Source organism: Elephantulus edwardii, unplaced genomic scaffold (assembly GCF_000299155.1).
Source record: "Elephantulus edwardii isolate Elephantulus edwardi_28Jun2011 unplaced genomic scaffold, EleEdw1.0 scaffold00139, whole genome shotgun sequence".
NCBI lineage: Eukaryota > Metazoa > Chordata > Mammalia > Macroscelidea > Macroscelididae > Elephantulus > Elephantulus edwardii.
In genome coordinates this window covers 7,572,744-7,588,001 of record NW_006399889.1, presented here as the reverse complement: position 1 = coordinate 7,588,001, position 15,258 = coordinate 7,572,744, and the positions used below count along the sequence as shown (strand labels likewise).

Here is a 15,258-nt window from a genome sequence, read left to right as displayed (position 1 = left end):
AATCCCAAAATCTCTGTAGATGTTCATTGAAATGAAAAATAAACAATCTAAATTTTAAAAAAAAAAGAGCAATGTTTCCAGAAACATAGTGTCTTAAAAATATTTGTATGAATATTTTATTTTCAAGAGTAAAGCTACAAGTCACCATATTTATGATAAATTAGAAATTATTTTCCTAGTAAGAAATATGTTGTAGTTCTCTTACTGATTTAGGGTTGTTTTTTTTTTAACATTATAAATTTAAGGATATTCTTAGAGGAAGAAAAAAGATAGATAAAATATAGAACAAAATAACAATGTTTCTTTTATAAGAAGTCACGGCTCCACTGATGAAAAAAAAAAATCTGGTTACAAAAAAGAGTGAATTAAATAAAATTATTTCTTCCTAAGAAGATTTGCTGATTTATCATGGAAAAAGTATTTTAAATGAGCAATTTTTGGCTTTTAATTGTGAATTACTTCTATAGACTTCAAAAAGTTTTAATATGGTTTTATATTAGAGTCAGAAGCAAATAAAGTATAAATGACTTTTCTCCACCCCTGAAAGGTCTGTTGTGTGCCATAATTGTGTGAAATCGGTGTCTGGGTTTAATTTAGAGGGAAGACAATGGTTCCACAAAAAGACTGACCTCATAACAGTGGCCTTAGTAAAACAAAGATTTTCAGGTTAGGAGATATATATAAACAAGGTCAAAACAGAAAAACCACTCCTCAACTCTTGCTACCTGCTTTCTACCTTTCTATTAAGTTTTAGTTCTTATTTTTGGTTAGATGTTAATGGTGGTTGTTTCAGAACAGTTTCGTTTCCTCCTAGACTGTTTCTTTCTCAACCATCACCACCTCATACCCAATCAAGTTAGTATGAGATGAACTTACTCTGCTTTGTCTGAAATACTTCCAAGTAAACTAGCTCAGTGAATTCTTTGGTAATTTTTTTTTTAAGGGAACTTAACTTTTAGTGGGGCATTGGATCCAATGGTATCCAAGTTGGTTTTTTTTTTTATTCAACCACTAGAAGAAAAAAAACAAGGCATGACAACAGAGTTTAAAAAAAAACTTTAGAAGATGAAATCAGTGTTTGTTGTTGTTAAGTGCTATCAAGCCATAGGCGACTCATGGTGACCCTGTGAATGAAAGACCTGAGCACTGTTCATAGTTTCTGGAAGCAAGCCATTTTGGAAGCGGATGCCACTCCTGCTTCCAAGCTTGTTTTAATCAGGGAGCACCACCAAACACTGTCCACCATGGATAACCATTATCACATTTGACACATCAGTGTCACAGTGTTTAGCATCACAGAAACCACAAGTTACCTCTGTACAGCAATGCACAGACCAGTGCTATACCACCTAGAAGAATGTTTGACAAAAAACAATTTAAGCCAGGCTTGAGTGTCACAAATTAAAATCACCCACTTTGGGCTTGGTAGCATAACTTTCTGTCCACTAGGCCAATGTAGCTCTCTCTGTGTTGTTGTTGATATTATTGTTAAATGTCATTGAGTCATAGATGATTCATGGCAACCTTATACAAAAGAATTCAACACTGTTCACAGAGTTTCTGGAGGCAAGCTATTTCAGAAGTGGATGCCGCTTCTGCTCCCAAGGAATCAATATGGCAAGCAGTAATTCTTTGTTAGAAAGGAAAGATTATAGGGAAAGCCATCAAACACCGCACCTACTACGCAGCCTGCCAGTATTGCACCGACTCATTTTATAGAACAGAAAAGTAAACCTTTATTAAGACATGAAAGCTATAATGAGCTCTGCTATCATCAATCATCTCCCTTCCTCATTTTAGATGCATTAAACAAGAATAGTCACTAGGAAAGGATCAATAAAAACTACAGAAACCCTCAGGGAGAGGGACTGGCACAATGACCATAACAATTGTTGTCAGTTGTTGTTAGGTGCTGTCAAGTCGAGTATGACTCGTAGCAACCCTATGAACAAAGTATCTCAACCCTGTTCTATCCTGTGCCATCCTCACACTTCCTGACACACAAGAGTTCATTGAAGCAGTCACCATGTCAGTCAGTCAACCTGGTTGAGGGTCTTCCTCTCCTTCACTGACTCTCCACTCTTCCCAACAACATGTCCCTCTCCAAGGTATAGGCCCTCCTAGCAACGTGTCCAAAGTATGTGAGTTGGAGCCTCAGCATTCTTGCCTCCAAAGAGCACTGCGGCTGCACCCTGTCCAAGACATATCTGTTCATTCTCTTGGCTGTCCATGGGATGTTCAGTGCTCTCCTCTATCACCACAGATCAAAGAAATCAATTCTTCTTCTGTCACCCTTATTCATTGTTTAGCTCTCAGATGCATAGCTAGTAGTAATAGGAAAGACTCTGGCCTGATTCAGATGCACCTTAGTCTTCAAACTGACATCACTACTCCTCAATAATTTAGAAAGATCCTTAACTGCAGATTTACCCAGTGCAACGTGTCTCCTTATTTCCTCACCAAGGATGTTAATTGTGGATCCAAGAGGAAGCTGTTGACAGTTTTCATCTCCTCTCCATCCATTATGACGCTGCCTATCGGTCCAATGGTAAGAATCTTTGTTTTCCTAACATTGAGATTCAATCCATACCGAAGGCTGCATTCCTTGATCTTCTGCAACAAATGCTTCTTCAAATCCTCCTCACTTTCAGCAAGCAAGGTAGTATCATCTACATAACTCCTTCCAGTCCTGATGTCACACTCCTCATAGAGCCCAGCGTCTCAGATAATTTGTTTAGCATACGGATTGGATAGATATGGAGAGAGAATACAGCCCTGGCACACTCCCTTACCAATTCCAAACAATGCAGTGCTCCCCTGTTCTGTTCACATAATAGCCTCCTGATCCAGGTTTAGGTTCCACAGGAGCATAATCAAGTGCTCTGGAATTCCCAATCTTCTCAATGTCAGCCACAACTTGTCATGATCCACACAGTCAAATGCCTTTGCTTAGTCAATAAAGCACAAATAGATATTCTTCTGGTATTCCTTACTTTCACCCAGGATCCATCTGACATCAGCAATGATATCCCTGGTGCCATGGCCTCTTCTAAATCCTGCTTGAATTTCTGGCAGTTCCCCATCCATGTACTGTACTTACTGTACTAACTCCAACATTAGGGTCAACATTATCAATGATTACAAAGATGGTGAAGTGATGGGCAAGGTTTCATTCTGTCATACAGAAGATCACCATGAGTCAGAGGCAGTTTGATAGAAGGCTACAAACAACATCAGAAGCCATGAGAATTGCAAGATAAATTTAATGTTACTTTTAATCACTCAATATATACAACTCTCAAGGTTTCATTCACATACTTTGCCACAATAATATTAAATACCATACATTTGAACTTTATAAACATGTGCATACTCTTAAAATAAAAAAATTAAATTAAAAGCTCATTTACCCACTTTTGTAATGTCCATGCCTTCATTTATTGTGTAAAGTGTTGCAACTTTTCTAAAACATCAGGCAAATTCATATTCAAATATGAGATGCAAAATGTGGTCTAAACTCAAAAAATGACTAGCTTCTCATTTTATCTTACCATAGTTCACCCCCCAAAAAAAAATTCAACAGAAAGATAAATGTAAACTTATACTAAATATTTCAAAATTTAGGAATAATATTGATCAGTCATTTGGTATAGATTTTCCATAGTACATGAAATAATTTGAAAGCAATTATTTGTGCATTTTTAAAGTCCTCTTAATTACTGTTAAATGTCTATAGAGTTGATAGGTTAAGATACAGACACAGTGTCTGTTAAGATTTATACAGTGTGTCCAGATCTCCTTAGATTGCCTTGAAAGATTTTTTTTCCTTGAAAATTAATTGGGAATTTAGAAAAACAAATTCAAACTATTTTAGTAAAGTACGGTGATTTGGATTCTATGAGAATTCACAGGAGGGACATACAAATGTCAACTTCTAGCTGTATATCCTACAAAGTGCTCACTTTTGAACATACAAGGCCATCAGAGCTCCCTCATATATAAATCTTATGTAATAAAATGTATATGGATAGAGACAGAGAAGGAGTCTAATGCAACCTTGAGATTGTTGTCATTCTGCACAAGTGTGAATTTTAAATTATTATTCTTCAAAGGATGAGCAGAGACACAGGGTGTGGGGAAGAAACTGGAAAATTAATTTCATTTGGAGACTTGTTTCTCAGGGACTTGGTGCTATCAAAATACCTGGCATTTAACAAATTATTTTTTTTTCTACACACAATGGGCTGAGCATATTCCTATCTTATTTAATCCTTTTAACTGTATTAACTCACTCATTCATTGCCGTAGACTTGTAGGAGACCCTCTAGAGGGTTTTCAGAGACTAAATCACACAGAAGGTTACTCATCTGTCTCCCATGGAGCAGCTGGTGGATTCAAAGGCCTGTGGGCTGGGGGTACAGCTCCTTACCTAGTAAGTACTGAAAACATCTGGGTAATGAAAAATACACTCAGAAAGGATCTGAAAGTTTGGAGATTGGAGTCTATCTAGAGGTGCCTTGGAAGAATGGCCTGGAGATAAACTTTCTAAAAATCAGCTATGGAAAATCCCATAGAGTACACTTGTACTCTGTCTCCAGTTGAAGCTGATGGCAGCTGAGGTAGTATTATTATTGTGTTTTACTAAGTGAGGACACTGGGTCCCACAGTGGTCAAGGTACTTTCCCCAAATTATACAACCAGAATGAAGCTTTTAAATGCAGCTAGAACACAAGGAAGGTTAGGGAGTGAGTGGAGTGTGGCTTGAAGTAAGAGCTCTGGTTGTGTAGTGGTTAAGTGTTCAGTTGCCACTTTAAAGGTCAGAGATTCAAACCTGCCTGCCACTCCACAGGAGAATGATGTGTGAGTCAGCTTCTGACAAGATTACATCTCAGAAATCCTATGGGGCAGTTCTACTCTGCCTTACAGGATCACCGTGGGTCAGAATTACCTGAGGGAAAACAGGTTTGGGAAGTGGCAAGGTAGTTACACACTCTTAAGCAATATGTCAAGGAGTCTTGGTCTAACACTTTTTAGCATCAGGAAATTCCTTTTTCTACTATAAATACGAGACTACCCTACTGGATTTAAGGCAAATTATTTAATTATATATGTAATTCTTTTAGCATCATGTTATCAGTGATATATTAGCACATAAGATAGATTATTTGTGATTATACCTGTAAACTCCAGTTTTAAACAGGGTTCATACTAGATTATTTTTATAATGCTCTTTTCCTTGAAAGTCCACAACTTCAGTGTATGACTTTCTATTATAAAACTTTATCTAGGTATTAATGATTTACTCTGACAATAAACATCATTCATACTAGTACCGCAGAAATGGCTAATCTGCTACGTTTTTAACTGATCTATCTAGGTGGTAAACGGAATTGCTCTGTATCCTGAAATTAATCCGTAAGAGAAAAGCCATTCACTACACTGGATTAAAGACGATAACTCCATTTTTAAGAAGAAACCCTACAACTATAATTTAATATTTGTGACATATAGTCTAAAAGTTATTCAATAATGTCAGCTGTATTTTCTAAGGAAAATTAGTTTTTAGCTAATGCACTATAATTTATGTAAAGGAATTTTTAAAAATTCCATTTGTCTAGTAGGAAAACATGTTCCTTTTAAAAAAAAAACACAACCAAAAATAAAAAATTTTTTAAAAAACCCTTTACTTATGATTCCTTTTATAAAAACAACAGTATATATAACTAATTAAAATTAACTAGTAACATTTTCTAGAGATCTACCACAAAGCCAACTTGTAAGAATATAACTTGGTTTAATTTAGCACCATTTGTGTATGACCCAGATAAAATTATTATAAATCTGCCCACATGCATACAAAAGGAAGTTTTACACTATTTTACTCTTACAGCATTTTCTTTTCAGAATCAAGATATTTCAAAGGTAGAGAAAACTCTGAGTTTGATTAAATAATTAAAGTAAACATAAGAAAGCATCACAAGTATATTTTTACAAAGACCCAGGACAGGTGTGATGGTCCCCAAGACAATGATTAAACTAAGTCGGACAAAAATAAAGGGCAAGTCCTGAAGCAGCATGCCCAGGGAATTCAGAAGAGGGTTTCTGGGTGTGAGTATCAATCGAAGTAGAGAAATGAAACTAAATATGTAGACTGGATAGACCCAGCCAGAGTTGTACACGGAGGGGTGACCAGCCACTCGCACCATTTCAATCGTGTCAGACCACAGGAGAAAACTCCAGAGGAATATCTCAGCCCTGACATCTCGCCGGGACATGGCCTTCAGAACCCCCGAGTGGAAGGATGGCTCTTCAGGTGTCCCTGGCGCCAGGGCCTGGATCTGGGTGGTGGCTTCTCCACTTCTCGACAGCTCGGGCCTCCTGGCCGCCTGCGATGCAGAAGGGTTTTCTTCACTCCGTCTCACTTGCTCAGTCACAGTTGTTATTTGTCGCAAAGTAGTCTCATGAATACGACTATCTTCACTACCTGCAAGAGATTGATGTTAAAAATTAAATTATAAGCATTCTCTTTTGTGATACCTATTGCATTTCTTTGAGACCAAGACAAGAACATGGAAGAAAAAGGTATGAAAAAAATACAACTATGTCTGTATTTTTTAGGTATGGATCCCATCTCATATTTATTACCAGTCTGAATTAACAGCCATTATTGGGTACTGATCTGAGCACAGTAACACATTAATTTCTTTAAAATTTGGTATTAAACTGTGAGAGTGCCACTGATGTCTTTGTAGGTGTCAAACTCAAATGCACTGCTGAAGAGTGGGTTCCAACTCAAAGTGACCCTCCCTCAGGATGCCAAGGCTGTAAACCTTAAGAGGAACAGATTGTCCTTCTTTTGCTTCCAAAATTGCTGGTGGATTAGAGCTGCCACAGTGGAGTTGTCCACAGAATTGCTAATGGATTTGACTGTTAGAATCCCAACATTCAGTGCACTATGCCACCAGGGCTCCTTTCTTGATTGAAAACAAACCCACGGCCATAAAATCAATTCCAAGTTACAGAAGACCCAACAGTACAGAGCAGAATTGTTCCACAGTGTTTGCAAGGCAGTATATTTTTATAGAAGCAGATTCATTGTTCTCCCTGAGAGCAGCTGATAGCTTTGAACAGGTGACTTTCTGGTCAGCAGCCCAACTCTTAGCCCACTGGGCCACAAGAACTCTAGGTGAGAGTGTTCTTAGGAGACACATGCAAGGACACATGGAGAAAAAGAGAAGAGGATGGTGTGGAGGTTGGAATAAAGTGCCTACAAGCTAAGGAACTCGAAGGGGTACCAGCCACCACCTGAAGGTAGGAGGGACGCATGGGATGGCCTCTTTCTCTCAGAGCCTCTGGAAGGAGTGAGCCCTGCCAACACACTGATTTCAGACTTTGGCTTCTACAACTGTGAGATAAGAAATTTCTATTCTTTGAAACTACCTGTTAGTGATTATTTGTTATGGTTGCCCTCATTTTACCAATATGAAAACTGGGACCTGAAAAGTGCTATGATTTATCCAAATACAAGTACACAGCCAGAGAATGAAGTGGAATTGATAGTCAATTTTGAACTTAAAACAGTTGATAAATTCTTAACTCTTATGGCTGCCCTTACCAATTGAGAGACAATATATCCTATGAAAATTATAAAACATGTAAGTATCAAATCTTAGGTTCTGATAATTAATAAATCTAAAGGTTCAATTTTGCAGGTAAAGAAATGGAGGCTGCAGGGAGTACAACAGCCAAGTTTCCAGACTTGTAGTCTGGTACTAAAATTAGGGAAATGGCCTGGCTATCAGCAGAGCTCCAGCGGCCCAGCGGCTAAGAAGTTGTGCTGCCACCAACTGCTCTTGGAGAAAGATGGGCAATCTCCTCCCAAGCATTTTGCAGCCTAGAAAACCCACTGGCCCGTCAGATATGAGTCAGTTCTGATTCCTCAGCAATGTGAGTTGAAAGATGTGACTAGTAGTCACGTAAGAATGACAGGAAGAGTGACACTCTGACGCCACGATTTTAAAGCTGAGCTGTTCTTTCTACAAGTTTTCTGACTGGTCAGTGTCCAGGGTTAGACTATGAGGCTGTTTCTGGTCAACACACTTATCATCTGAATGATGGGCATTGACACCTCTTTCTCAAGCTCTGTGTGTGTAGACACATTTGCTGGCATGTGTTGCGTGTATAAGTGTGTGTTTGTATGCCTGTCGGCACACACGTGTAGATGCAATGGATTCATAAGGAATCTTCAAATCCAACGACCTGGTAACTGGGTTTCTAAACTCAACACACTAATGATGTTTATAGCATTGGTTGTACACACGATTTTCACAGCAAATTCTTTTCATGCATTTATCCACTTGAATCCTTCATCTTAAACTATACTTGTAACTAAGACTATTTCAGACCTTGATAAAGTTTATTCAGCCAATCTGCTGAGCTATCACATTTCCTGATGATGAAAAATGTCAAGAGAGTCATTAGAATGAATAGTTCTAAAGGTTAAAGATACAAAGTCAATAAAAGAAATGTGTTGGATTGTATTGAGTTAAAAGTGAAACGTTTTTAAGTGTAAAAAGTTACCATGATTAAAGACTAATAAAATGGTTACTATAAATAGGAAATTTGAGGGGAGGAATGTAGGATATTTAATCTTTGTATCAATTATTTTTAAATGTCAAGTGAGAACAAGATAGTATTAAAAGCTAAAAAGGTCAATGACAATTTTTATTAAATACTGCTGATGCCTGGGGTGAATCATTAGTAAGTAAATATTAGGACCTTTAACCCTTCAAATACCATTGGCAATATTAGCAGTCATAGTAGCTGGAGTGGGTATTATTTTAATAACCAGTATTCATAAAAGAGAGGAATTATATGCCAGTTGACATCATGTAATCATAGATTCATCTTTTTTCAACTTAGACACTAAACTTAGTCTAAATATTATACATTTAGACATTCGCACCAACCACATCTCCTATTTTCCCAAAAACAATCAACACAGAAAATCTGTTTCAAGTGTATCTTGTGTCTTAGAGGACATTCCTCCACCTCTCTCAGCAGATAACTCTGCATGAATGAGAAGCCAGATTCCCTTGCCAATATTCAGAACACAGTGCTTAACTCTGGCTTTTGGAGGAGGACTGCCAATTCAGCATTGTTCCCAGCCAGGAAGTAGCAATCTAAGAGGCCACACATTAACCTTTTTTTTTTTTTAAACAGTCATTGAAAGTCTTACTTAAGCTTGGGCTGTATGTAACAGCTTTTGGTTCCAGTAGTGTTGTTGAGATATTAAAAGTCTGATTTTTCTGTGCTCTGTGAAATTAGCCCTGCAAGCTTCAGTGTTGTCCACAGCACAAAGGATTTGTTTGGATTTGGCAACACAGACCCGGCTGTCCTCTTCAGAGTGGGAAACCTCAGAACTATTCCCTGCAAGCTCACTGGGCTCTGGGAGGACAAGGAAGAGTTAAAGAAACCAAGAAAACTTCTGGCTTACTTTCAGCAGACCAGCAAATCTATTTCTGAGAAATATCAGCTCACTTATATTCATTACTGTTCTTGTTGCTAACGTGACTAGTCTCCCCTCCAGATTATAATTTTTCAGTTTCTTCTTTCATTGTTGTTAGATGCCGTGGAATTGGCTACGACTCACAGCAATCCTCTGAATAACAGATCTGAATCCTGCCCTGCCCTGCTCCATTCCCACCATCTCTGATACGCTTGTGTCCACTGTTATCCATTGCATCTACCCATCTTGTTGAAGGTCTTCCTTCCTTTCAAGGACCTTCCACTTTTTACAGCATGACTGATTGCTCCAAGGGTTGGCCCCTTCTAACAACATGCCCAGCGTTCGTAAGACAACATTTTGCCCTCCTTGCATCTAAGGAACACCCTGACTGTACTTCCTGAAAGACAGATCTCTTTATTCTTTTAACAGTCCCCGGGACTTCTCCAACACCAAATTCAAAGGCATTGATTCTTCTATCATCATTATTCATTGTCCAGCTACAACTATGATGATTCGTTTTCTGTTTGTTTGTCTTCTATGTCAGGGTAAAAACGATACTTGCTTTTGTAAAATCTGTGGCAGATAAAAGAGCATAAAGAGAACTCTGCACTTACTTCCTTAGAGGCTGAGATTGGCCTGTAAACCCAAAAATAGCCAGGCCAGCATCTCAGTCAGTTGGCAACACCATGTTTTGTCTTTACGGTGGGAACTAAATAAAAAAACGTTATTTGGATAACAGCCACATGTTTAAGGGAGTGACTCCTATCTATTTTACTGTTGCATTTCTTTGCATTGATTCATGTCATAATTTGTTCCCTTAAAGTTTTCAATGACTTAAACTGACCAACAAATAAGCTACAATGTCCACAAATCAGTGGGGAGGAATTGGTCACAGTGAGCATGTATTCCTAGGCAAAGAAAGAGGAAAGTGATACAAGATATTTAAACAAAAAGAGAACAAACCTGAGAGAAAGAGAGACAGAAATCACCAGGAAAAGTAACCTAACAACAAGCCAAGAAGGAAGCGGGTACTAAAAACGCTGCTGTCTGGTCTCCCAGATCCCATGATGAGCAACAGATATTAAAGCATCATAATGACTGTTGCACCAATAGCTGGAGTCTCAAAGCAAACAATGTGCGTGCACAGTCCTTGCTTTTTTTTTAAATTTTTTTTTGTTTTATTATTTTTGTGTGCATGTACCGTCAAATCAGATCTGACTGGTACAGGAGGAGATTGACCCTCCTTCCCCGGCAGAGCATCTGGTGGATTTGAACCGTTCACCTCTGGGATTGTAGTTGCAGCTCCTTGCCACTAGGCCACCAGAGCTCCCCTAGTCCTTGCTCTTAAGGGGAACAAAAACATAAAACAAATAACCATGCCAATAGTACAGAATATTAACAAGTGTAGCTAGAACGCTCCTTGGAGACAAGGTGGTGAGATTTGGCTTCAAACACTTGGAACATGTCAACATAAGGGGCTAATTCCCGGAGAAGGACATCATGCACGGTAAAGTAGAGGGTGAGGGGGGACAAGGAGGCCCCTCAATACAGGAGCTGCAACAATGGTTTCAGACACAGCAGAGACTATGAGAGTGGTGGAGGACTGGCAGTGCTTTTCTTGCTGCTGTACTTAGGGTGGCTTTATGTTGGGATGAACTGACAGAACGTAACAGCACCAATAATAAACTGTGAAGCAACTTATAAACGGAAGTAGAGGACATAGTGAGAAAACTCTCACAGGACAACCAAATTAGCCTGAAAAGTGACAGTCAAGCTGGGACCTAACAATGGGTAGGGATCAAGCAGGCGTGCACAGGCATACCATGTTGGTTTGTACCTCACAAATGTTACTTTTTCCTCCCTCAAATGGAAGCTTTGTGGTAACCCAATGCTGAGTAAGTCTAACAGCATCTGCTCACTTCATATTCCTGTGTCACATTTTACTAAATTTCACAATTATTTCAAATATTTTCATGATGCTGTTACACACTTAAGAGATGACATTAAAGTGTAAACATAACTTTTATAGGCACTGAGAAACAAAAAAATTGGTGTGACTCACTTTTATTGGGATATTCGCTTTAGTGTGGTTGCCTAGAATCAAGGCTGTAATCTCTCTGAGGCGTGCCTGCATAAACTCACCAGGAGTCTGAGTGACCGCAGCTAGCAGTGGTAGGGAAAGGAGTTCCCGGGTGGTGCCAGCAATAAACACCCTGGGCTGCTAAACAAAAAGTCAGAAGTTCAAGTCCACTGAGAGGCACGCCTAAAGAAACGGTGATCTGTGTCCAAAAACCAGCAGTCACTAAAAATCCTGTGGAGCTGGCTGCTCTGAGTGATCTCATAAGACAAAGGTCGCACTGAAGAGCATTGTGCTAAGTGAACTAATTCAGTCCCATATGGACAATTACTGTATAAAACCATTATTGTAGAACATGTATAAGGATCCAAGGAGGGGAGAGGTGGAGTGGAGGGGGATGAAAATGGGGGTGTGTGTTTAATCATAGGGTCACACAATTTGATGAGAGGAGGGACTGGTGGGCAAAGAAAATGGAAAAGATCCTGTGTGAAAAACAATGTACACAAACTTTGTTAGTAAACCAGTATAAAATAAAAATTTTACTAAAAGAGAGAGAGAGAGCTGTCCCAGGTGGTGGTGTTGTTGTTATGTGCCATCGAGTCGCCTGCAACTCATAGCGACCCTATGTACAACAGCCCTAAACTCTGCTCTGTCCTGTGCCAATCGCACTGTCTCTGACACTCCCATCCCAATTACCCCAGTCACTGAATCAATCCACCTCATAGAGGGCCTTCCTCTCCTGCGCCGTCCCTCCACCCTCCCAAGCATGATGTCCCTTTCCAAGGACCGGTCTCTCCTCACAACATGTCCAAAGTAAGTTAGACGGAGCCTCAGAATCCTTGCCTCCAAGGAGCCGCCTTGTTTAACCCTTTCCAGGATGAATCTGTTTGTTTTCCTAGCAGTCCATGGTATTCTCAATACTCTTCTCCAGCACCACAGCTCAAAGGCATCAATTCTCCTTCTATCCTCCCCCTGGTCCCAGGTAGATAGGGAGAAAAGCATTGAACAAAATTAAAAATTGCTAAAAGACCTGCCTCATTGGTCTGATAGGTACTGGTGAGACTCCTGGCATTATGGTCTCTAGATTCCTTTCTAACCTGGACTGAACTCACTCTTAGAGATTACATTTCAGCCAAGCAGTAGACAGACTTATAATGCGAATAATATTACACCTGAAGAATACACTTTTCAGAACAGTTAACCATATGGGATAAAAAAGGGGATACTCATTCAAAAATGAAACTCAGAAGGTAGGAGGTGAGGAAAAATATGCATGAATAGAAATGTGAATCTAAAAGAGGTAGTGGAAAGAGTATTATTATATTCAGACTAATATTCAGACTAATGTCATGACACACCGTGCATACAAATTGTTGGATGGGAAACCAATCTGCTCTGTCAACAATAAAATGTTGATTTAACTTTTATTTTCTTTTTTAATGGAGCACAGTTCTGCTCTCTCATGGGTCACCATGAGTCAGGGTCAACTCTTTTGCAAATGGTCTTTTTGATGCAGAGTGGGAAAGAACTTTCCAGGTAGTAGAATGGAAAATGTACAGACATTTCAGTGGGAGTGAATAAAAGGAGAGTTTGATGAGGGCTACAGAGGGAGAGAAAGAATTAAAGTACATGGTGGCATAGTCCTTAAGTAAGGAGTTGCAGTGCTAATTGGTCCAAATCTGCCAGTGATTCTGTGGGAGAAAGATGGGCAACCTCTTCCAATGTGATTTAGAGTCTTGGAAAACTGAAAGAGTCATTAGGAGTCCATTTCAATTCAAAGACAATGAAGGGTTCTGTTTGCTTGCTTGTTTTTTTTTTCCTATACTAGCACTTTTTAAAATGCTGTGTAGACAATGATTTATTCCATCCTTAGAGAAATCCTATGATGTAGGAGCACAGAGAGATTAAATATTGTTCCCAAGGTCATACAACTAGCAAGGAAAAGGATCGTTTGAACCCTAAATACACCCCCTTAGCCACCATGCCACACCTTTTATAGTGAGATCAGAGGATGCGGTGCCTTACAGAGCCTTCATGATGAAGGTTTCAAAATCTAGTCTGACTTCCATGGAAAGTCACTGAAGAGCCCTGGACAAGAGAATGACCCAATTAAATGTATATGAGGAGAAGGGAAGGCAGGGGACCAGGGACATTGAGGGCTCAGCAAAGAGGCTCTTGAGGCAGTAGGACATTGTTACTCAAGTGCAAAACAAGAAGATAAAGAATTATTTAGAAAAAAGTGAGACTACCTAAATCTGTTTTATTTGAGAAGAAATGTGCAAAAAAAAAAAAGAAAAGATAATGATTGAGGCATAGCACTGTGGAGGAAAGTTTTTAGTTTTGTTTGAAGAAAAAGAAAAATAACATTACTATTGTAATGGGGGGAAGGCACACTGTGATGGTTTATGTTAGGGATCAGCTTGGCTAGGCTATGATTCCCACTGGGATGGCAGATGCTGGCCTGGGTATTCCACCATAATGTAATATAATGTAATAACTATCCATGATGAGATCAGATGTGATCAACCAGTCAGTTGTAAGGAGAGTTTCCTCAAGAATATGGCCTGCCTATGATAAAGAGGTTTGATTTCTGATTCTGGTGAGACTCAAGGTGCTATGTTTACTAGCCATTGGGTGTGAGTTGATTGTATTCAGCTGCCTAGTTAAAAAGACATTTGGTCACAAGTGTAGGGCTGGAATCTAGGTGGGGAAGTCTTCTGGAGCAGCCTGATTCTACAAAGGTTTGATTTCTGGTTCTGGTATGTCCATTTGCTGTACAGAGGTAACTCATGATTGTTGTGATGCTAAACACTGATGTGTCAACTGCAATAATGGTTACCCACAGTGGGCAATGTTTGATAGAGTTCCCCAATTAAAACAAACTTGGAAGCGGGAGTGGCATCTACTTCCGAAATGGCTTGCCTCTGGAAACTCTATTAACTTGGAGAAGGAATGAAAGTTGTACAAGAGTTCAGATCTTTCATTCATAGGGTCACTATGAGTCATCTACAACTTGATGGCACTTAAAAACAACAGCATGGTACATAAATAGATGTTCTGCAACACTCATTCTTTCTCAACCTTGAACTCTTCTTATTGCCCTAGCTATAGGTCTTGAAATATGAGCCTATAGATATCAACTGACTGCTACCTGCCACATAGGACTTGTCAGCCCCTTTAACTGTATAAGACATTTCCTTAAAATAAGTTTTCATGTAAACATATGTACACATTTCACCTGTTTTGCTCCCCTTGAGGTACCTACACTAAGACAATCACATAACATTTTCATCCATCATACTCTTAGAGAGTAAAAGAAAATAAAGATTAATAAATACATTTCATTGTTGTTATGTGTTGTCGAGTTGCTTGTGACTCTGCAACCCTATGTATAATAACCCTGAAACCTGCTCTATTCTGTGCCAACTTTATTGTCTCTGACACACCTACCCTCATTACCCTGGTCACTGAATCAATCCATCTCACTGAGGATTTTTCTCTCTTGTAGTCACTCCACCCTTCCAAGCATTATGTCCCTCTGCAAGGACATGTACCTCCTTGCAGCGTGCCCAAAGTATGTCAGACAGAGCCTCAGAATCCTTGCCTCCAAGGAGCAGCCTGGTTTTACCCTATCCAGGATGAACTTGTTTGTTCTCCTAGCAGTCCATGGTAT

General features: G+C 39.2%; 1 protein-coding gene across 1 annotated transcript in view; it reads right to left on the bottom strand.

The window, feature by feature from the left end:
• Positions 1 to 5,906: 5,906 nt before the first annotated feature.
• TMEM236 (transmembrane protein 236) overlaps positions 5,907 to 15,258 on the bottom strand; it is a 73,632-nt gene continuing 64,280 nt past the window's right edge. The window contains exon 4 of the mRNA XM_006894301.1: positions 5,907 to 6,484. Coding sequence (XP_006894363.1) covers positions 5,907 to 6,484 — 578 coding nt within the window. The remainder of the gene's footprint in view (positions 6,485 to 15,258) is intronic.